Source organism: Hyla sarda, chromosome 5 (assembly GCF_029499605.1).
Source record: "Hyla sarda isolate aHylSar1 chromosome 5, aHylSar1.hap1, whole genome shotgun sequence".
In the NCBI taxonomy this organism is placed as follows: Eukaryota; Metazoa; Chordata; class Amphibia; order Anura; family Hylidae; genus Hyla; species Hyla sarda.
Window position 1 is genome coordinate 168,452,969 of NC_079193.1, and position 24,088 is coordinate 168,477,056.

General features: G+C 40.0%; 1 protein-coding gene across 1 annotated transcript in view; it reads right to left on the reverse strand.

The window, feature by feature from the left end:
• LOC130273602 (collagen alpha-6(VI) chain-like) overlaps positions 1-24,088 on the reverse strand; it is a 160,814-nt gene that overhangs the window by 65,369 nt on the left and 71,357 nt on the right. Inside the window, exons 29-33 of the mRNA XM_056520681.1 lie at positions 20,818-20,880; positions 18,396-18,431; positions 6,856-6,892; positions 6,755-6,766; positions 6,175-6,668 (exon numbers count right to left, since the gene is read on the reverse strand). Coding sequence (XP_056376656.1) covers positions 6,175-6,668; positions 6,755-6,766; positions 6,856-6,892; positions 18,396-18,431; positions 20,818-20,880 — 642 coding nt within the window. The remainder of the gene's footprint in view (positions 1-6,174; positions 6,669-6,754; positions 6,767-6,855; positions 6,893-18,395; positions 18,432-20,817; positions 20,881-24,088) is intronic.

Sequence of the window (24,088 nt, forward strand, 5' to 3'; positions counted from 1 at the left end):
AGGTGCAGGGGGTGTTATGGGGGGATGAGAGGTGCAGGGGGTGTTATGGGGGGATGAAAGGTGCATGGGGAGGTTATGGGGGTGATGAGAGGTGCAGGGGGTTATGGGGGTAATGAGAGGTGCAGGGGGTGTTATGGGGGTAATGAGAGGTGCAGGGGGGTGTTATGGGGGGGGGATGAGAGGTGCAGGGGGTGTTATGGGGGGGATGAAAGGTGCATGGGGAGGTTATGGGGGTGATGAGAGGTGCAGGGGGGTTATGGGGGTGATGAGAGATGCAGGGGGGGTTATGGGGGTAATGAGAGGTGCAGGGGGGTGTTATGGGGGGGATGAGAGGTGCAGGGGGTGTTATGGGGGGATGAAAGGTGCATGGGGAGGTTATGGGGGTGATGAGAGGTGCAGGGGGGTTATGGGGGTGATGAGAGATGCAGGGGGGGTTATGGGGGTGATGAGAGATGCAGGGGGTGTTATGGGAGTGATGAGAGATGCAGGGGGTGTTATGGGGGTGATGAGGGGGGGGGTGTTATGGGGTGATGAGAGGTGCAGGGGGGGTTATGGGGGTGATAAGAGGTGCAGGAGGGTGTTATGGGGGTAAAGAGAGGTGCAGGGGGTTGTTATGGGGGTGGTGAGATATGCAGGGGGCATTATAATAGTGATGAGGAGAGGTGCGGGGGTTATAATAGTGATGAGGAGAGGTGCGGGGGTTATAGTAGTGATGAGGAGAGGTGTGTGGGGGGGGGTTATAGTAGTGATGAGGAGAGGTGTGTGGGGGGGTTATAGTAGTGATGAGGAGAGGTGCGGGGGTTATAGTAGTGATGAGGAGAGGTGTGGGGGGGGGGTTATAGTAGTGATGAGAGGTGCCTGGGGGGGGTTATAGTAGTGATGAGGAGAGGTGTGGGGGGGTTATAGTAATGATGAGGAGAGGTGCAGGGGTGGTTATAGTAGTGTTGAGGAGAGGTTTGGCAGGGGTTATGGTGGTGATGAGGAATGATGAGGACACAGAGGATAAGAGGTATTATATTTAGTGGGTATAGTGTGTGGCAGGATTATATTTAGTGGGTACAGTGTATAGCAGTATTATATTCAGGGTACAGTGTGTGGCAGGATTATATTTAGTGGGTACAGTGTATAGCAGTATTATACTCAGGTTACAGTGTATAGCAGTATTATATTCAGGGTACAGTGTGTGGCAGGATTATATTTAGTGGGCACAGTGTGTAGCAGTATTATATTTAGGGTACAGTGTGTGGCAGGATTATATTTAGTGGGTACAGTGTATAGCAGTATTATACTCAGGTTACAGTGTATAGCATTATTATATTCAGGGTACGGTGTGTGGCAGGATTATATTTAGTGGGCACAGTGTGTAGCAGTATTATATTCAGGGTACAGTGTATAGTATTATTATATTCAGGGTACAGTGTATAGCAGTATTATATTCAGGGTACAGTGTGTGGCAATATTATATTTAGTGGGTACAATGTGTGGCAGTATTATATTCGGAGTACAGTGTGTGGCAGTATTATATTCAGGTTACAGTGTATAGCAGTATTATATTTAGTGGGTACAGTGTACAGCAGTATTGTATTCAGGTTACAGTGTCTGGCAATATTATATTTAGGGTACAGTGTGGGGCAGTATTTTATTTAGGGTACAGTGTGTGACAGTATTTTATTTAGGGTACTGTGTGGGGCAGTATTATATTTAGTGGGTACAGTGAATAGCAGTATTATATTTAGTGGGTACAGTGTATGGCAGTATGCTATTCATGGTACAGTGTGTGGCAGGATTATATTCAGGGTACAGTGTGTGGCAGGATTATATTTAGTGGGTACAGTATATAGCAGTATTATATTCAGGGTACAGTGTGGGGCAGTATTTTATTTAGGTTACACTTTCTGGCAAGGTTATAATGATTATTGTCTTCATGCAGAGGATGAGGATCTGCTGACAGTGAGGAGCCAATGATGTCTGGATGTCAGACTCTGCAGAGAAGATGGAGCTGGGGGAAGACCTGGTCTCTGGACGAGATGAAGAAGAAAAGAAGACGTCACTCAGGTCACTGACATCATTGTGTGTTCTTATGACTGTCCCATCAGAGCTGTAGTCACTTGTAAGTTCTGCAGTGATGATGGGTAAAACTGTGTCCAATCTGTGTCTCTTCAGCTGTTACAAAACTACAACTCCCATTGCCTGATGCTCTCCAGACATGATGGGAGTTTTAGCTTTCCAACAGCTGGAGAACCACTTCAACCGAGGTGATCGGTGGGGGTCTCAGGCCTTGAGTTGTGTAAGGGGCCCCGAAATTTCTGATGGCAGCCCTGCCAGTGCACATATGACAGGGAAACCAGTCTTGCCCAGTCACTAAACTGCTACTTACATCTGCCCATGGGGACTTCCTGGCTGAGGTGCGTGCAGTGAGTGACGTCATCGCAAGCACCTGGACGCTGACGTCCAGCGCAGAGCGTGCGATGATGTCACTTATAGCGCGCACCTCTGCCAGGAAGTCCCCATGGGCAAATGTAAGTAGTGCAGGCCAGGTAAGAGTGTGTGGGTGAGTGAGAGTGTGTGTGTGTGTGTTTGTTTGTTGGGGTTATGCTACGCTACCTTATGTGGGGAATCTATGCTACCTAATGTGGGGAATATATGCTATGCTACCTAATGTGGGGAATCTATGCTACCTAATGTGGGGAATATATGCTATGCTACCTAATGTGGGGAATCTATGCTACCTAATGTGGGGAATATATGCTATGCTACCTAATGTGGGGAATCTTTGCTACACTACCTAATGTGGGGAATATATGCTACGCTACCTAATGTGGGGAATCTATGCCATGCTACCTAATGTGGGGAATATATGCTATGCTACGCTACCTAATGTGGGGAATCTATGCCATGCTACCTAATGTGGGGAATATATGCTATGCTACGCTACCTAATGTGGGGAATCTATGCTACGCTACCTAATGTGGGGAATATATGCTGCGCTACCTAATGTGGGGAATATATGCTACGCTACCTAATGTGGGGAAATTATGCTATGTTACCTAATGTGGGGAAACTATGCAATGCTACCTAATGTGGGGAATATATGCTACCTAATGTGGGGAATCTATGCTACCTAATGTGGGGGAACTGCTGCCTATCTAATGCAGATTAATGTGAGTTGCAGTGCAATTTTATGGCATATTACTTTTTTTTTTGGGGGGGGGGGCCCAGGCACATTCTTTGCACAGGGGCCCTCTGTTGTCTGTGTCCGCCCCTGAATACAGTCATTGTATCCGGCGGGGAAATCTCAAAACTGGCCGCTACAGTATACCTGCCGGACCCAGCCCGCATCTCATTCATTTCAATGAGCCAACCAGAATCAGATAGTGACTCCGGTTGGCTCATTTTTGCACTGGATCTGGGTTTCCAGTCCGGCTACAAAACCGGATATGGTGCAAAAAAGATTCGGCTGGAGTCTCTATCTGACTCTGGTCAGCTCATTCAAATAAATGAGATGTGGGGATACAGTAGCAGCCGGTTTTGACATATCGCTGCTGAATCTAGTGACCGTATTAGCTAAATGTGGTGGGAATGCATCCTTAGATTCCTTAGAATCCAGCCACAGAGGACACAAGATCCCATCTCATTGTTAATCCCATGAGGCATAAAGTTCTACAACCTCAAATCTTTATTAGGGTGCGTTCACATACTGTAACTAGCAGGGGGTTTCTTGCAGGTCCCCTGCAGCAGGAAACTCTGCTGCTAATTACAGCGTGTGAACGCACCCTTACCCAAGGTAGGGCTTATCAGTTATATGACTTGGCTCGGGAAAATTTGTGTTATTCAGACATAAGCCAATGGCTACAACTATGTAGGCCCCATACTTTAATATTGAATTCAGGGAACCTAATGTCTATAAGTAAGCAACTCATACAATCACATGTAACACTCAATATTGCTTTTTTAGTTTGCTAACATATTGTGACTGAGCAATTACATAATTTACTTGTAACATTTCATAATCTGGCGAAGAAGTCCAAAGTGTACTTTGTATAATTAAATTTTTACATCTGAATTTCTCAAGAACTAAATTTCCATGGAAAACGAATTGTGTTATTCAGGCACATACTTTTACACTAAACTCAGTTTCTTCATGTTAATGTCCAAATTTTATTCTATGGTGGATTTTATAACATGAAATTTCATCTTGCAATGGTAACATATTACACTCATGGCTACAGTGAACTAACCTCTGTGTCACACATTTTCAAATTATCCTCTACCCCTTCTGAAAAAAAATAGCTTTTGTGCATTTATACCTCCAGATGTTCAGGACACAGATTTAGATTTAATAAATGTTGTCTATTTTTTTCAGAGTTGCTAAGCAAGACATTGTTTAAGCCCTTAAGGACCAGGCCCATTTTGGCCTTAAGGACCAGGTCAATTACATTTTTTGCATTTTCTTTTTTTTCCTCCTCGCCTTCTAAAAGTCATAACTCTTTTATATTTCCATCCACAGACTCATATGAGGGCTTGTTTTTTTGCGTCGCCAATGTTACTTTGAAATGACATCACTTATTTAGCCATAAAATGTATGGCACAACCAAAAAAAAACTATTTATGTGGGAAAATCGAAAAGAAAACCGCAATTTAGCAAATTTTGGAAGGTTTTTTTCTTCACGCTGTATACTTTATGGTAAAAATGACATGTTTTCTTTATTCTGTGGGTCAATACGATTAAAAGGATACCAATGTTACATGCTTTTCTACAATTCTACCCCTTTAAAAAAAATCTCAAACTATTTTAACAAAATTAGTATGTTTGACATTGCCCTATTTTGACCACCTATAACTTTCTCATTTTTCCATATACGGGGCAGTATGAGGGCTAATTTTTTGACCCCTGATATGTAGTTTTTTTCGGATTTACTTTTTATAATTTTTTTTTATAATTTTTGTTTCTATAAAATGTGACAAAAAAAGTGGCATTTTGGAATTTTTTATTTTTTACGTTTACGCCGTTCACCATACGAAAAAATTAACAATATATTTTGATAGTTCAGACTTTTACACACGCAGCAATGCCAAAAATTGGAAATGTCCAGTACTTATCATCTGCTGTATACTCCACAGGAAGTTCTTTTCTTTTTGAATTTATTTTCTGTCTGTCCACAGTGCCCTCTGCTGACTCCATTTTAGGAACTGTCCAGAGTAGAAGCAAATCCCCATAGCAAACCTATGCTGCTCTGGACAGTTCCTAAAATGGACAGAGGTGTCAGCAGAGAGCGCTGTGGTCAGACAGAAAAGAAATTAAAAAAGAAAAGAACTTCCTGTGGAACATATAGCAGCTGATAAGTACTGGAAGGATTACGATTTTTAAATAGAAGTAATTTACAAATCTGTTTAACTTTCTGGAATGAGGAGATTTAAAACAAAATGTTTTCCAGGGGAGTACCCCTTTAAGCACTGCAGGGGATGGGCTCTTTAAAAAGTCTATGGAGCCCTTCTCCGGCAGCGAGCGGGAGGGAGAGAAGCACTTAGCCAACCAATTCTGGCTCATTCTAGTGATTGTTGAGGGTCTGAGCACTCAAACCCCAAAAGATTAAACCCTTTGTCTCTGTTATATGCCATACATTTTTACAAATGACAAAGAAAGCTAGGACTCTACTGTATTTGTCACTTATACAGGCACCAAAACTTCCTGTATAATAAAATAACCTGGACTGTTCCTCACAGGATCTTCTTAGACTGCAGAAGTAAGTAGACAATCAGGTGAGAATCATATGATGGAAGGTTATCTTTCCATTAGAGGTCTTCTTTATACTATGTAATTGTTTTAGTAAATCAGATTTGTCAATATTCAAAATTGCCCTATTCGCATAGTCTCTACTTAAGCCAAGACAAAAGAAAAAATATTGCGCTATTATTCACTAATAGGAGGTATGAAAGTCAAAACCACTCCTTATTTGACTACAGTACAGTAACTACGAGCCTGCTGTATACTTTGATCACTTCTAGTAGCCATACAGAAAACATTTTTATTTGCTCTGTTTGGGCTAGCAGGACCTTATATTGTGCATAGTATGCTGAGTTGTCCACTTTAGATATTTACTTTTCCACATTCTAAAAAATGTACATTTCACCTACATACTGTAAGCAACTTAATAACAAGAGCCATTCACTTACCGCAAAAGCCTTTTGAATATTAGGAACATCATTGAAAGCAATAACTGCAGGTGCAATATTGTGAGCACTAAGCTCCAATACAGCTGTGTTTATTGATGTAGCGTCTTGGGATTGTCCATTGGCAAAGAAGACTGCGACTTTCCTCATGAGTACTCCATGTCGAATGCGCTTGAAGATATTTCTGGCTACAAACCTCATTGCTTCTCCAATGTTTCTCTCAGCAGTTGTCCTTTCAGGTGAAATATTGCGGATTGCCTCTAGAAGCAGGCTTTTTTTCTTGTACTCCGAGAAGCGGATGAGTTGCTTAACATTATTGGTGTATGTAACTACGGCAACACGTGCCCCTTTGGGGCAATTACTTTCACTAATCTCTATTTTTTCAACAAGGGAGATAATGATGTCCTTCATTCTTTGAAAGGCTGCTGCAGAAACATCTTGAGATGTATCAAGAGCAAACACTATTTCACTTGGATAGACCGGACATGTAGAAGGACCTTCAAAGAAAACAGTGGAAAGAATATTTTACTTCTTTCATATGGATGTTCAAAGTAAATATAATGTAAATATACATAAGTTTTACCTGAAAAGCAAGCTGTAAGGGGAAAAAAAGGCAGGATCTTTATTATTCAATTCCTTATTGGATTTAACCATGTAGTCTAAAAGGATTTTGGATTTACTTACGGCAATTTTCTCTGGTGAAATTTACAAGTTCACAAGTCTGAAAAAAATGAATTACAACAAATAGGAAATATTAGTTGTGTGCAATGTATGATCTTACCATGTAATTTTACTTCAGTATGGGAACATGATGGCCCTCATTTATCACTAAATTGTGTGTTTATTATTTTTTTTTTTTTTAAGTTTCCATCTTACTTTTCTGTTTCAGTTTTCCTTCATATTCTTGAATGTGATTTTTGGATGTCAGGTATGTTTGGTACAAAGAGGTTTTACATTTTTTTTAATCTCTTTTATAATTGAAAGCCGACAGGGGGAAAACACTCCAAAAAGAAGGCAAAAAAGGAATAAATGTATTAAATTGTGAAAGCCACAGCCACATTTCAAATAAATAACTAATAATGATGGCTTTCTTGGGGGAAAAAAGGACATTTTGGTGCATGCTTGTCAGACGATTCTGCAATACTCTTTTTTTTTTTTTTAACCACAATGTATATGAAACTCCAATAATAAATGTAACTAAAAACTGGAATGGCGCACAAAGGTTAACTGTGTTTTTTTTTTATAAAATGGGTATAGAGTCTTAGGGGGAGATTGATCAAAACCTGTGCAGAGGAAAAGCTGACCAGTTGCCTATAGCAACCAATCCGATTGCTTCTTTCATTTTTTAAAACGTTTCTAAAAAATTAAAAAAGCAATCTGATTGGTTGCTATGGGCAACTAGTAATCTTTTCCTTTGCACTAGTTTTGATAAATCTCCCCCTTAGTGTATGCAATATTGTTTACTTCCCTATTATCTGGTAGTGATTAAGCTTATGTTACTCTTTCTGATTTTGTGGCTCCACAATATATCAGCATTGAAGACTAAGCCATTGAACCCCTGAAGCATAATAAACAAATGAGACAAGATCAAATAATTGATAGCCCTGTGGTGTTAAGTCAAAAGTGATGTGATCACAAAGTGATGTGTAAAAAATCCCCTACTGATGCAGTCTGCTTTTCCAAACATATGTGAGTCTAAAGAGCTCACTAAATCCCAGCATGGAACTGTAATAGGATGCCACCATTACAGTAAGTCTCTTTGTAAAATTTCTTCCCTCCTAAATTTTCCACGATCAATGGTGAGTAGTATTATTAAAAAGTGGAAGCATTTAGGAACCACAGCAACACGTAAAATTACAGAGAAGGATGGCCGAGTGCCAGGTTGCAGAGGTCTCGTGAATACTAACCAAGGGCAGTAAGGAGCCCAATGACACGAATTTCAAACCCCTGGGCCATAGCCCGGGGTATAAAACCCCGTAATGAACAACCCCTAAAATATAGCTTTTATTGTATAGCTTTAAAACATGTGACTCCCAACATAAAGTTTAAAACTGATACCGAAGTGGACCAGAATGAACAATACAGCATATTTGGGAGCACACACTACCTAGATAGAAGCACGGCCCTGCAGTGGACGTTGTGCTATTGTACCATTCCGATAATCACTTAAAATGTCACTCTATTGCTGCCTCTACATGTTTTGCCATGACAACGGCTTTATCAAGAGGCAATAGTGGCAATGTCCATTGCCACTATTGCCTCTTGTTAAAGCCGTTGTCACAGTGTTACATGTCTAACTGCATTGTGCCAACTGTTTAGTTTAGAGGAGGAATAATGCTATTTGGTTGTTTCTTCAGAGGTTGGCATAGGCCCCTTACTTCCAGTGAAGGGAAATCTTAATGCTTCAGAATAATAAGACATTTTGGACAACTACTCAACTTTGGGATGAACTAGAACTGAGACTGTGAGCCAGGCCCTTTCATCAACATCAGTTTTTAACCCACAAATGTTCTTCCAGATGAATGGCAAACATTTTCCACAGACACATGCCAAAATATTGTATAAGATCTTTCCAAAAGACTGAAAGCTGTTATAACTCCTTGTTAATACTTATGGATTATATCAGATATGAATGTCTTTTGCAGGTGTAATGTGTAGGTGTCCTAACACTTTTATCTATATAGGGTATGCAAGGAAACAATATGGAAGTAACTCTCAGTAACTTCTCAGTAACCAAACTAACACTAACAAAACTGAAATCAGTGGTTAAGGTCTCTAAGGCTAGGTTTCCACTTGTTTTTTTGTGTGAAAAAACGCTGCAGCCAGATGTTAGCTGCAATTCAGTAGGAAACTGCAAAATTCCACATCCACTTGGCGTTTTTCAGTTTGGCATTTTTTTTAATCCTTTTGGCATTTTCAGCTACTTTTGGCTCCTTGGCAGTTTTTCTAAAACGACCTCTTGTTGAGACTTTGGCGCTTTTTAAAGGGGTACTCCGGTGGAAAACTTTTTTTTTTAAATCAACTGGTGCCAGAAAGTTAAACAGATTTGTAAATTAGTACACTTGATAGAAGAATGAAAAAGTCAGCACTCACCAGTATTCCAATTCAGCAATATTTATTGCACATATTCACAGCCTAGTACATATGCACGGGAGGATAGAAGATGGTACCGGGGGGGTATCACAGAGAGGCAACACCGGGGTTTCGCATTGAATAGTGCTTCAACGGGCCTGTCTCTATTACTTACACCAATCACCGTTTTTTACACCTTGTGACATTAAAAAAGAAGGAGGTTTGCTATTTCTAGCTAACCCTACAGCGACCTCTACTGCTAAACAGACCTGACAAGTAAATACATTGAGCTTTTCAAAAGCAAACTGAGACATCTACTTTATCATTGAGTCCAAGGACCCCTGTGACTTCAGTAGCTATAATCCAATGTGTCTCTCTTCTTAAAAGATTGGAGAGTGGAGAGTGAAACCGCACATACGTTTTTTTGTAAAATTGGATCTAAACTTAAAAACCTACAAAAAGAAACAAAGGTGAATAAACGAGAAAATTTTTTCGTGATGAAACAGACTATGCGACTGACAGAGTTTTTGATTGGCATATGAAAAATAAAGCAAAAAAAGTGAACCACATTTTTTTAAGAAAAGCAATCGCAAAGAAGATAGGATCGTTATGTCGCATAGTTATAATCCACAGTCTGATCAACCTCCAAATGTGGCAGCAAGCGTTGTCCCTTTAGGAAAGCCCACACGCGATGTTCCAGAAGAAAAAGAAATAAAAGAAATGAAGGACATAAGGGGAACGAAAGATCAAAAGAAAAGGAAAGGGAACCGAGGGAGGAGTCAGGATTAGATACCAGTGTCAATGTCATCAATCTTACAGAAGAAGTCCTGGATGGTGATACAGAAGCTTTGTTATCTAGAGGTCTGAATTATGGTTTGAACGAGGACTTTAACCCCACTGTCTTTGAGATAGACTTGGAAAGATCGATTAGGAACATTAATCTGAAGAAATTCTTTGCGAGTAGACCTGTCGTTGAACAGATACCGTATCCAGGAGAGATACCAGCTATAACTGATACTGTTACCTACTGAATTTACCGATAGTGATAAAGAATGCATAGAGATGCTTGTCACAGATTTTGGTACAACCAGTGTTAACACCCCAGTGATTACATCACAGAATTTTGCTAAAGGAAAGAAGTCAACATTTTCTCCCCCAGTTGCACCGGGAGGATGTGTTGATTTGTTTTATAAAGAGGTCCTAAGGGACGTTAGGTCGATCTTGTATCCTAGTTCTGTCAGGAATCTGCCTTACAACGAAAGTGAAGCATTAAATTAGCTAAATAAGCGTGATGATATTGTTGTTGTTAAAGCAGATAAAGGGGGGGGAGTGTAGTAGTGGTCCCTAAAACAATGTATAATGAAGAAGCCGAAAGGCAATTGTCTGACCGTAATACATACACGCCATTACATAATGACCCAACTAATAAGATACTGGAGAATCTTAAAGGATTTATTAGTAAATCTGTGTTTCTAGGGGTGATTTCCAAAAAACAGCAGATAAATTGATCCCTAATTGTCCGAAACCTGCAAAATGGTACCATTTGCCCAAGGTGCATAAGTCACCGAGCCGACGCCCAGGATGCCCTATCGTGGCTGGGATCGGCTCGGTGACCGAGCACCTGTCCCAGTATATCGATTATCTGTTACGACCGATTCTACCCACAATACCTGCATATATAAAAGATACTGGACATTTGTTGTCTATCCTCAATGATTTTCAATGGGAGGAAGGATGGAGTCTATGCTCAATCGACGTCACTAGCCTGTACACCCGGATCCCCCACGATACGGGTGTACAGGCAGTGGTCGATATTTTGAAAAGAACCAAAAAATCTGAACAATACATACAATTTATACAAGATGCCTTAAAATTCATACTACATAATAGCACGTTTATGTATGGAGAGAATTGGTATAGGCAGGAAACCGGCACCCCGATGGGGACGCCGGTGTCCTGTACATATGCCAATCTATACTTAGCTAATTTTGAAAACAATGTGGTATACACTACCGATAATCCGTTCGTCCAATACATCAGGACATACGTCCGTTTCGTAGACGATGTCCTGATGGTTTGGTCAGGAACTGAAACCCAGTTCTCTGAATTTGTGGCTTACTTAAATTGAGTTGAGGGGTATAACATGGAATTTACCCATCAGTTTGGAGGTGCCATGCTGGAGTTCCTAGATATCAAACTGGTTGTTAGTAATGATAGACTAATAAGTGAAGGGTACAGGAAAGAAGTAGCCAAAAATACTATACTCCATTATCAGAGTTCCCATACTCAAGCGGTAAAAAATGGAATTCCATATGGGCAATTCCTGCGTCTTAAAAGAAATAAAATGCAAGATGAGACATACCAAAGGCAGGCAGCAGAATTGGAGGAGCGACTATTAGACAGAGACTATCCGGCAGCCCTGATTAAGAAGGGAAAGGAAAAAGCAGATAGCAAACAAAGAATAGATTTATTCAGGCCCAAAAAACAACAACAAAAAACGCACAAGGAATTCTAAAATATTAGAAAGAGCTATTAGAAGAAATTGGTACATAATAGAAACAGATGAAGATCTGAAAGAAATGGCAGAGAACAAACCATTAATTTCCTATAGAAAAACGAAAACTATAGGCCATACAATTAAACAAGCACATAAAAAGCAGATTGATAAAGAAGAAAAAAAAGAAAAAAACGGATTGGCTAACAGATCAGATACCAGTAGGGAATTTTCAATGTAAGAGTTGCAATTGTTGCAAGTACAATTTGGGTTTAAGAACATTCAGGATAGGTCCTATAACACATACTGTCCAAGAGCTGATTACATGTAAATCCAAAAATATTGTATACGTCATCTTTTGCCCGTGTGGCTTCTATTACATCGGAAAGACGATTAAGCAATTATGCGCCAGAATTAGAGAACATCTTTACTCTTTGCACACTAAAAAGGGAGCTCCTAGGTTTATTTCCCAGATGATAGAAGCCCACAGAGGGAGTCATGAATCCCTCAGGTTTGCCGGACTAGAAAGAGTCACTGCGAAGCCAGGTATAAAATCAGATAAAAATCTTTTAAGAAGAGAGACACACTGGATTATAGCTACTGAAGCCACAGGGGTCCTTGGACTCAATGATAAAGTAGATGTCTCAGTTTGCTTCTGAAAAGCTCAAGGTATTTACTTTTCAGGTCTGTTTAGCAGTAGAGGTCGCTGTAGGGTTAGCTAGAAATAGCAAACCTCCTTCTTTTTTAACGTCACAAGGTGTAAGAAACGGTGATTGGTGTAAGTGATTACTCACATGTATAAAAGATGACACGTTCCGGTTTAGAGACAGGCCCGTTGAAGCACTATCCAGTGCAAAACCGGGGTGTCGCCTCTCTGTGATACCCCCCCCGGTACCATCTGCTGTCCTCCCGTGCATATGTACTAGGCTGCGAATATGTGCAATAAATATTGCTGAATTGGAATACTGGTGAGTGCCGACTTTTTCATTCTTCTTTCAAGTGTACCAAGGTTATTTTCTTACATGTGTCTGAGCACCATCACATCCATCACCACTATAGCGACATAGAATCCGTCCGCTGAAGGTACAGAAGTAAGCAGTGCCGAACGTCTTGAATATAGATTTGTAAATGACTTATATTAAAAAATCTTAATCCTTCCAGTACTTATTAGCTGCTAAATACTACACAGTGCTCTCTGCTGACATCTCTGTCCCTGTTAGGAACTGTCCAGAGCAGCATATGTTTGCTATGGGGATTTTCTTTTTTAAAATGGGCCGAGATTTCAGCAGAGAGCACTGTGCTCGTGATGTCAGAAGAGAGCTCTGTGATCCAAAAAGAAAAGAATTTCCTCTGTAGTATCCAGAAGTTAATAAGTACTGGAAGGGTTAAGATTTTTAAATAGAAGTAATTTACAAATCTGTTTAACTTTCTGGCACCAGTTGATTTAAAAAAAAAAAAAAAGTTTTCCACCGGAGTACCCCTTTAAGGAAAATCTTGGCATTTTCCTCCCATAGAAGTATACGGGAGTGAAAAAAAACGCAAAGAAAAATGCCATGTGGGTTTTAAATTTGGCGTTTTTGTCGGCGTTTTTCATTCTTTTTTTTACTTTAGTGATGGAGATACCTTTTTTAATAAAATTTTGTAGAGTATCATTAAAAAGAATTAATAAAAAAGATACAGTAGTGATGGTAAAAAAAATTGTATTTAACGACATTTATCTTTTTTTTGTAATTAAATTTTTATTAATTTTTAAACAGGGATCAATTTATGTGTGTGGGCAGGGCACTAAAAATGTAGCCAACAATAATAAAAATGTAGTGTGTGTGTTTTTCACATTTTTTTTTCTTTAAATTTTTTTAGGTAGTAATACTACTTCCAGCATGGAACACACTGTTCCATGATGGGAGTAGTAGTACCTGTACTAAATGACAGATCGCCCCGGGTCCGTTGCAAACCTTCTGTATCATTTATAGATGCGGGTGGCTGCTCTTCTCTGGTCCCCTGCACTGCCGTATATATACACCTATTTCTCATTCCCACAGAGAGCTGTGATTGGCCAGATGGTTCCAGCCATTCACAACTCTCTGTGGGAAATATGAATAGGTGTATATATACGTCAGTGCAGGGGACCATAGTGCAGGGGCCCGCATCTATACAGTATACAGGACGATCGCATCACAATCTGTCTATTAATGCAGGTACTACAGCTCCCAGCATGGAGCTGAGTGTGCTCCATGTTGGGAGTAGTAGTACCTGCAGTTAAGGACAGATAACAGTGGGTGTCACTCTTGACACCTGATGCGATTGCCCTATCTATTGCAGAGATGTGGAGCGGCTCTGTACAGTGCTTGCATCTCTGCACTATACTCCTGCCAGCCAGTGATATGAATAGAACATCACTCATTCAAATTTCCCGCTGAGAGCGGGGATTGGCTGCAACCATTCGGCCAATCCCTACTCTGGGCGGAAAATATGAATGAGTGAGGTGAATATCTATTGACATCACTGGCCCGGAGTACAGAGCAGAGATGCGAGGGCTGTATAGAGCTGCTAGACATCTCTGCAATAGATAGGACAATCGCATCGGGTCGGGTGTCAGGAGTGACACCCGGGGCGATCTTTCTATTAGTACATGTACTACTACTCCCATCATGGAACAGTCTGTTCCATACTGGGAGTAGTAGTACTACCTAAAAAATGTTAAAAAAATAGGGAGAAAAAAAGTGAAACACACACATTTTATTAAAAATTTAAAAACATTTAGCTATAAAAAATAAAAATGTTGTTAAATAAAAAAAAATGCCCATCCCTACTGCATCTTTTTTTTTTTTTTTTTTTTTTTTTTTTTTGTACCCAACAAAAAAATACCCAAAGGGGCCAAAAATGTCATTTCCACTCAAAGGCAAAAATGCCAGAAAAACTGCCAAAACGTAAGAAAAACCTGTGGCAGTTTTTCTGGCGTTTTTGGGCATTTTTGCCTTTGAGTGAAAAAATAAAAAAAAACAAGTGGAAACCTAGCCTAAGGGTTTTCCAGTAGTTTCCAGGTTGTATTCAAGCTTTTTGAAAGTGCTTAGGCTGCCCCTGATATTTTGAGTCGGTTCATGGACAGTAATAAGCCAAGCAAGCAGTTCTTTGTGTCGAGATGAGACAAGTAAATGGACCTGGTTAGTGTCGGAATGGCTGCAGTGGATGACTGAGCAGTTCACAAGATCTCTTTTTATTTTGTTAACCTAGCCAAAGCCCTTTTAAAAAGGTAAAAGTGATAGGTGGAACCTCCAAATCTCAATCCCATTGAGAATCTGTGACCAAACCTCAAAAAGCAGTTAGACAAACAAAAATACAGAAACACAAACTTTAACCCCTTAAGGACAAACCCATTTTGGCCTTTCAGGGGTACTCCGGTGGAAAACTTTTTTTTTTATTAGCAACTGTATGATACAGAGGAAATTCTTTTCTTTTTTAATTTCTTTTTTTGTCTTGTCCACAGTGCTCTCTGCTGACACCCCTGTCTGTGTCAGGAACTGTCCACAGCAGCATAGGTTTGCTATGGGGATTTTCTCCAGCTCTGGACAGTTCCTGATATGGGCATCAGGTGTCAGCAGAGAGCAATGTGGACAAGACAAAAAGAAATTCAAAAAGTAAAGAATTTCCTCTGTAGCATACAGTTGCTAATAAGTACTGGAAGGGTAAACATTTTTTTATAGAAGTAATTTACAAATCTGTTTAACTTTCTGGCACCAGTTGATTTAAAAAAAAAAATGTTTTCCACTGGAGTACCCCTTTAAGGACCCAGACAATTTTAGTTTTTTCCTCTTCCCCTTCTAAAAATCATAACAGTTAAATTTTGCACCTACAGACCCATATAAGGGCTTGTTTTTTGCAGCACCAGTTGTACTTTGTAATGACATCAATCATTTCATAACAAAATATATGGAAAAACTAAGAAAAATATTTGTGGGGTGAAATGGAAAAAAACCAAACACGTCATTTTGTAATTTTGGGGGCTTCCGTTTCTATGAATACACTTTTTGGTAAAATGACACCACATCTTTATTCTATAGGTTTATACAGGTAGGTTTATACCAAATTTGTATAGGTTTTATTTTATTTTGCCACTTTAACATTTTTATAACTACATGCACCCCTATAACGCTTTTATTTTTTCGCATACAGGGCTATATGAGGGCTCATTTTTTGCGATGTGATCTGTAGATTTTATCGGTATCATTTCTATGGGATTTTTTTAATCGCTTTTTTATTGTATATGAAGTGATTACAAATGCACAGCTTTGGACTTTGGTGTTTTAATGTGCACGCCTAATCGGCAATGCCTGGCATTTACCATGGGTCCTGGCTACCTATAGCAACTGGTACCTACCGGGTATGAAGCATGCTCAGCCCATGAGCGCACTTCAAACCGTGGTAATGGGATCAGGGCATACAGGTGCTCTCTCAGTCCTTAAGTACAAGGATGCAAGGGCGCACCTGTATGCCCTTTGTCCTAAAGGAATTAAGAACTGATTAGACAATAATGCCAGGATATCCAGCATGCCAGGGGGTTAACACTGTAAATACTGGGTTTCTGCATAAACTTGGTGTCTTTGTCAACAAAAGTTTAAAAACTTGTTCTTAAGTATCCCATAGAGACATCTGAAACAGCAAGCTTTGTGAAAATCAAAAATTGTGTCAGGCTCCAAGCCTTTGGCCGTGACTATACCTTATGGGGGGAACAGAGGCAAATTTGCGCAAGCATTTTTTGCAAGCACAGGTTTTGTAAAAATGTTTGTGCAAAATGGGAGTATGCCCATCAATATAGGGGCATGCACAAAAAATAGTAATTATGCCACTCTGTACTGGTGCAGGGTAGGATAAATCCCCCCTGTCCTGACAACTGTAATATGTCTTTTACGGGAACTTGGTCTACATTTCTATAACTTAGAACTTGAGAAAGCTTATGTCCAAAATATACTGTAAAAGATAAATTGATGCAGGCTAATTAATTGTTACACATTTATATTATTTTTAATTTATTTTCTATTTTTATTTTAATTTTTTTTCAAAATGAGTATAGATAGTTTGACAGTAATACTTGGAAGTACTGAAACTCTTTGAAGTTTTAGCTTTGGAGGAGTTCAGCAGTGATAATTTTTGTTGTTTTGTAAAATTATTCAGCCATGCTTTCCTTCAAAGCTGCCAACTTTCCTTCTGGAAGGTTATATCTCTTCTTGGTCCACAACTCCCTTAGAACTAAATGGAGAGAGCTACTCATACCCATTGCCAGGCAGGTTTGGGCCCCCTGTTTTAAGCATAGATGCAGGTCCCAGAAGTGGGAACCACTTGGGCAAAGTAAATTAAATAAGGTAGATAGCTTCATCAAATTAAACCCGCAAGAAAATCTAGCAACAATTTTCCCCTAAGATCAGAAAAATGTTTGTTTATATAAAGAGTTAATAATCTATTCTACTATTCTTTCAAAAAGTAACACACTCCTTTCGCATGCATTGTGTTAAACACGCCCCTTCCATCCATTCTCTATGAGAGTTATCAGTTGGACCCCTCTTGATTAGAAACTTTACACAATCCTGTGAAGAAGGAATAAGTGATAAAATCTCCCTTGATAGAGTCCCCCCTTAATGCTTAATTAATTGAAAGAGTTTAAAAAGGGCCTGGAAATGTTTTGTCAGGTAGATTACTGGAGATGAGCTGTTTATCCATGGATGTATATTTGTAAGCCATATTACATTTTTTTTTGTTTCCTTTATTTTAAATTGGCTTCTTTGGATTTACATTGAAGAATAATAAATTTAACTAAATTGACTTATGTCTTTCTTTTTAACTTTCTAATTAGATTTTTTTTTATTTAAGGTTTAGTGCCCCTTTATGGGTTTTTCTGAGCTATTCCATTGATAACTATGTTGATAATAAGTCATCATCAGATCATTACTGTGGACCCTTCATCCATTCAAAGTTCTTCCAAGTGTGGCTGGGCCTGGTACTGCAGCTCAGCCCCTTAAATTTAGATGAGTTATCAGTGTTTACTAAAGAATAATATAGTGCTGGGGAAAAATAGAAAAAAGCTCATACTTACCGAGCCCCGGTCCTCTTCTGGTCCCCCACAGCTTCTGTTTGGCGCTGTCTGGTCCCCCAATATTTTTTCTCTTCATCCTTCCGAGACAAGCGCTTGCTGTGGGACCAGCCCACAGTGGGCAGGTCCTTCAAGTGCTCATATTTGAAAAATAAAAAAGATCGGAGGACCATAAGAAGCCAAGGAGGAGCTGAGGTGGGACAAGCAAGGGACCGAGGCTCTGTAAGTATGGAGTTTTTTTCCTTTTCTTCTGCCATGTCACTTATCTATGTGTAAAGAATAAAATTACTACTTTTTTAAATACTGTGTGCACAGACAATCATTTTTCCCAAAGACATGGAGCCCATAATAATAGACTGTGTGAACATAACTTTAAGCAGTTTTTTTAAAAGAAAAACCAAGTTTTAGGATTATAAGCCAGCTCATGAGGATAATTGCCATATAGTATTTGACCCACTAATTTCACAGTCTGTTTACACTCTAACAATTCATGATTTGCAGCCAGACTCCAATACAAAATGAGATGTGCAGGTAACAGTGAAATGAAAAATAAAACAACAGTGAGTTGCCTACTGTGAATGAGACTGTTCCTTGAGGTCCTTTTAGCCCCTAAAAAAATAGAGAACACTAAACATTATTTTCATGTTTCACCCTATAGACAATTACACTATCTCACATAAGTAAGTACACCTCTCAAATTTTGGTAAATGTAAAAGTGGAAATAACAAAATTGGGCCCTACTTGTCAATATATTGTGTGGCCATCATTATTTTAAAACACTGCCTTAAAGGGGTACTCCGGTGGAAAACTTTTATTTTTAAATCAACCGGTGCTCTCTGCTGACACCTCAGGTCATGTCAGGAACTGCCCAGAGCTGGAGAAGTTTGCTATGGGAAATTGTTCCTGCTCTGGACAGTTTATGACATGGAACAAGGTGTCAGAAGAAAGCACCGTGGACAGACAAAAAAGAAATCCAAAAAGAAATTAACTTCCTCTGTATTATACAGCAGCTGATAAGTACTGGAAGGGTTAAGATTTTTAAATAGAAGTCATTTACAAATCTGTATACCTTTCTGGCACCAGTTGATTTTAAAAAAAAAATTTCCACCAGACTACCCCTTTAAGTCTCTTAGGCATGGAGTTCATCAGAGCCTTAAACCTTGCCCCCTGAAGGCCTCTTCCACTTCTCCATGAGAACATCATAGAGCTGGTGGATGTTAAAGACCTTGTCCAATAGAGTTTAGGTCAAGATACATGCTTGGCAGGTCAATCACCTTTAGCAAGGCAGTGGTCATCATGAAGGTGTGTTGTGGGTCATTATAATGACGGAATACTGCCCTGCAGCCCAGTATCCTAAGGGAGTTGGAATTCATGATTCCCTCAATGATCTGTAGCTCCCCAGTGCCAACAGCACTCATGCAGCTCAAGATCATTCCACTTGCACCACTATGCTTGACTGTAGGCAAGACACACTTGTCTTTGTATTCCTCACCTGGTTGCCACAACACAGGATTACCACTATCTAACCCAAATACGTTTATCTTGCTCTCTTTTGACCACACAACATGGTTCCTGTAATCTGTGTCCTAAGTCAGCTTGTTTTAAGCAAACCGTCAGCAGGCTTTTTTGTGCTTCATCTTCTGGAATGAGAGCCATGTAGACCAAATGGATGCAGCATGTGGCGTATGGCCTGGGCACTGACAGGTTAACCCCCTTCCCCATCTCTTCACCCTCTGCATCAATGCTAGCAGCATTTTTATGTTTATTTCCCAAAGACAACCTATGGATATGATACTGAGCACATGCACTCAACTTTTTTGGTTGACCATGGCGACCGCTGTTCTAAGTGGAACCTGTCTTATACACTAGAAGAACCGCTCTTTTGTGTATAGTAAGCTAAATATAAGACGGCTGACCCTTTGAGACCTTGATTCTGAATTCTACCAAATACCAGACAACTGCCTGATGCAGCAATTTTGATTGATTTTGTAGAAGTTATGGACTCACTATTTTATTGTTTTATTGTTTTCCTTCCTATTGTTATTATCTTGCTCTCAAATTTCAATTAAGGTCCCTTTGGACCTAATAGATCCTTTGTGAATATGCGTAACACTGTTTGGATGTACGATTATGCTCCACCAGTCAAGGTTATTATGCATGTTCATATGTAAACTCTGACACATCTGATGTCATAATATATTATATGTTACATTTCTTATGTTTATAAAATTCAATAAAAACATTGTGAAACTAAGTGAAACCTGTCCTGTGAAACCACTGTAGCTCTTGCTGCAGCTTATTTTCAGGGTCTTAATAATCTTCTTATAGCTCTATCTAGTCTTTATCTAGAGCAACAATTCTTTTTTCCCATCCTTCAGAGAGTTCTTTGTTATGAGGTGCCATGTTGAACTTCCAGTGACCAGTATTGGAGAAGGTGTGAGTGATAACACCAAATTTAAGACACCTCCTTCCTATTAAAGGGTTACTCCACTCCCCAGCGTCCGGACCTCAATGTTCCCTCCCATAGACTTGCATTGAGGGGGCGGGACGTGACGTCATGGAAGCCCGCACCCAGCAATCAGAACTCACGAACACGGAAGCCCGCACCCAGCAATCAGAACATTGAATTCCAGATGCTGAGGAGCGAAGTAGCCCTTTAACACCTGAGACTTTGTAACACTAACAAGTCACATGACACCAAGGGAGGGAAAATGGCTAATTGGACCCAATATGGAAATTTCCACTCAGGAGTGTACTCACTTTTGTTGCCAAAGTTAAGACATTAATGGCTGTGTGTTGAGTTATTTTGAGGAGACAGCAACACTGTTATACTGGCTATGTACTCACTACTTTACATTGTAGCAGAGTGTCATTTCTTCACTGTTGTCACGTAATAAGATATAATAAAATACTTACATAAACGTGAGGGGTGTACTCACTTATTTGAGATACTATATGTATGTTGTATTGCGATTTTTATAAATGCTTTTATTACCCTTGCACCAGGAGGTCCTCTTTCTCCAGGGTTACCGTATGTTCCAGGGAGGCCAGAATTGCCCTTAAATAAGCACAATATTACATTTACATTTTTTTTTTTATTCAAGCAATAATAACTAACGTCATTCTTACTGTCATCAGAAACAACTTTTCACATGGAGGTCAAAGATGTAATTGTGAGTTTTTACCAGGGAAGGGGACAGCACTGTGCTCAGCTCCCCGGCAGGGCCAGGAGATCCATCCATTTCTCTGCAAAGCAGTCTATGAAGGGAAATGTATGTATCTCTCGCCCAAACAGTAATAAATATAGAAAAAGTAAATAGAAGAAACTTCAAAAAGCTCTATGCTTAGTCAATAAAATCTTTTATTTTCTGTATGGCAGAATAGTGGTCAATGTCTTAGTTTGAAATAACTAAGATTTTATAATAAACTAAAATAAAATTTTATAATAAACTAAAATATCTGAGTGCCCAGTGTTGCCTGTTTTTTTCTACCTAATCCTTGTGATGGAGGAAAAGCAACATAGGAGGAAGTACTTGTCGTCATATACCTTCCTCATATCCAATCCTCATATCCCGACCTCATATCCCATCCTCATATCCAGTTCTCAAATCCTGTCCTCATATCCAGTTCTCATATCCCATCCTCATATCCCAACCTCATATCCCGTGCTCATACCGTGACCTCATATCCTGTCCTCATATCCCGTCCTCATATTCTGTCCTCATATCCCAACCTCATATCCCATCCTCACCTCCCGTTCTCATATCCTGTCCTCATATCTCATCCTCACATCCCGTCCTCATATCCTAACCTTATATCCTATCCTCATATCCCAACCTCATATCCCGTCCTCATATTCAGACCTCATATCCCAACCTCATACCCCATCCTCATATTCCGTCCTCATATCCGAACCTCATATCCAGTCCTCATATCCTGTCTTCACATCCTGACCTCACATCCTGTCCTCATATCTCATCCTCATACCCCATCCTCAGGTGGGGCTAAGCTGTGATGAAGAGATTGTAGGGTGAAACTAGAAGGAGGTAAGGTTATATGGAAGTGGGCATAACTTGAAAGCTGGACCAATGCACAAAAAGAGTAGAAAATAAAAAGGGCTTAACCGCTTAAGGACCCATGGCGTATGGGTACGTCCTGGGTCCCGGTCCTGCAATATAACGCGGGGTCACGCGGTGACCCCGCATCATATCGCTTCGGGCCTGGCGTCATAGTGAAGCCGGGACCTGCCGCTAAAAGCGCGCGACACTGATCGCGGTGCCGCACACTATTAACCCTTTAGCCGTGCGCTCAAAGCTGAGCCACGCGGCTAAAAACGAAAGTAAAAGTGCCCGGCTAGCTCAGGGAGCTGTTCGGGATCGTTGCGGCATCCCAAACATTTGTAGCACAGGAGGAGGTCTTCTTACCTTCTCCTGCGCTGTCCGATCGCCGAATGAATGCTTCAAGCCTGAGATCCAGGCTTGAGCATTCAATCGCCGAAAACACTGATTGATCCATTCCTATGGAGATGCATCAATCAGTGTAAAAGATCAGTTAATGTAATGTTATAGCCCCCTATAGGAGCTATAATATTGCATAAGAAAATCATTAACCCTTTCAAATATCCCTTCCGCTAATAAAAGTTAGAATCACCCGGCATTTCCAAGAATAAAAAAAACACAGTCCCCAGGCTGTGGAAGGCCACTACCCCCCCCCCCCCCCCCATCACTCTCATCGTGGCTCCAGGAACTCTCCCACCTCCACAGGATGGAGGAACTGATTGCAGATTCCAGGCGTCTGGTGGACAAACATCACCTCATCTGGGGTCCGTGGATCAATTTTCTCTCCTCTACTGAATACAGAGACCTACATCTGCCCCCCCCCCCTGATTCTACACATTGATAGCTGATCGGATAGTGTTCAACCCCTACCACTGCTTTCTGTATAGCTGCTGCCTGATGCCGACACACCATGACCGGGAGTCCGTCCTGCGCGCCCTATGGAGAGGTATGCCTTTCTATGCTTTCTTCTCTTCTCCCCTCCCCCTTCTCTGCGATTTCTCTTCCCCCCCTTTCTTTCCCCCTTACCGTTTTTCCTAGTCATGCTCCATCCCCGACTTTTTCCTACTCATGTTGGACTTGCTGTAGCTATAGTTCACAAACCATTGTAGATGTGCCACAGACCCTACTTGAGCTGCCTTGTTGATTCCCTACCTTGGAGCTAATTTGAATTGTTATCATCTTAACTATAGACATGTTGCGTCCAGACACTTGTGTGTGTTTTGGCCTCTGTTTGTGCTTTTGTTTTTTATGCAAATCTTTAATAAATTTTACTCTTGAAAAAAAAAAACACAGTGTAAATGAAAATAAACATATGTGGTATCGCCGCGTGCAGAAATGTCCGAATTATAAAAATGTACTGCTTTTTAAACTGCATGTTCAATGGCGTACGCACAAAAAATTCCAAATTCCAAAATAGCGCATTTTTGATCACTTTTTATACCACAAAAAAGTGAATAAAAAGTGATCAAAAAGTCTGATCAGAATGGTACCGCTAAAAACTTCAGATCACTGCGCAAAAAACGAGCCCTCATAGCGCCCTAAACACAGAAAAATAAAAAAGTTATAGGGGTCAGAAGATGACCATTTTAAACGTATAAATTTTCCTGCATGTAGTTATGATTTTTTCTGAAGTGATACAAAATCAAACCTATATAAGTAGGGTATCATTTTAACTGTATGGACCTACAGAATAAAGATAAGGTGTCATTTTTGCCGAAAAATGTACTGCGTAAAAACGGAAGCCCCCAAAACTTACAAAATAGTGTTTTTTCATCAATTTTGTCGCACATTGATTTTTTCCCCATTTCACCGTAAATTTTTGGGTAAAATGACTAATGTCATTACAAAGTAGAATTAGTGACGCAGAAAATAAGCCATTTTTAGGTGAAAATTTTTTTATTTTAGGTGAAAATTTTAAAGAGTTATGATTTTTTAAAGTTAAGGAGGAAAAATTGAAAATGAAAAAACGGAAAAAGCCCAGGTCCTTAAAGGGGTATTCCAGGCAAAACCATTTATATATATATATATATATATATATATATATATATATATATCAACTGGCTCCGGAAAGTTAAACAGATTTGTAAATTACTTCTATTAAAAAAATCTTAATCCTTCCAATAGTTATTAGCTTCTGAAGTTTTCTGTCCAACTGCTCAATGATGATGTCACGTCCCGATGATGATGTGCATGATGGGAGAATATCCC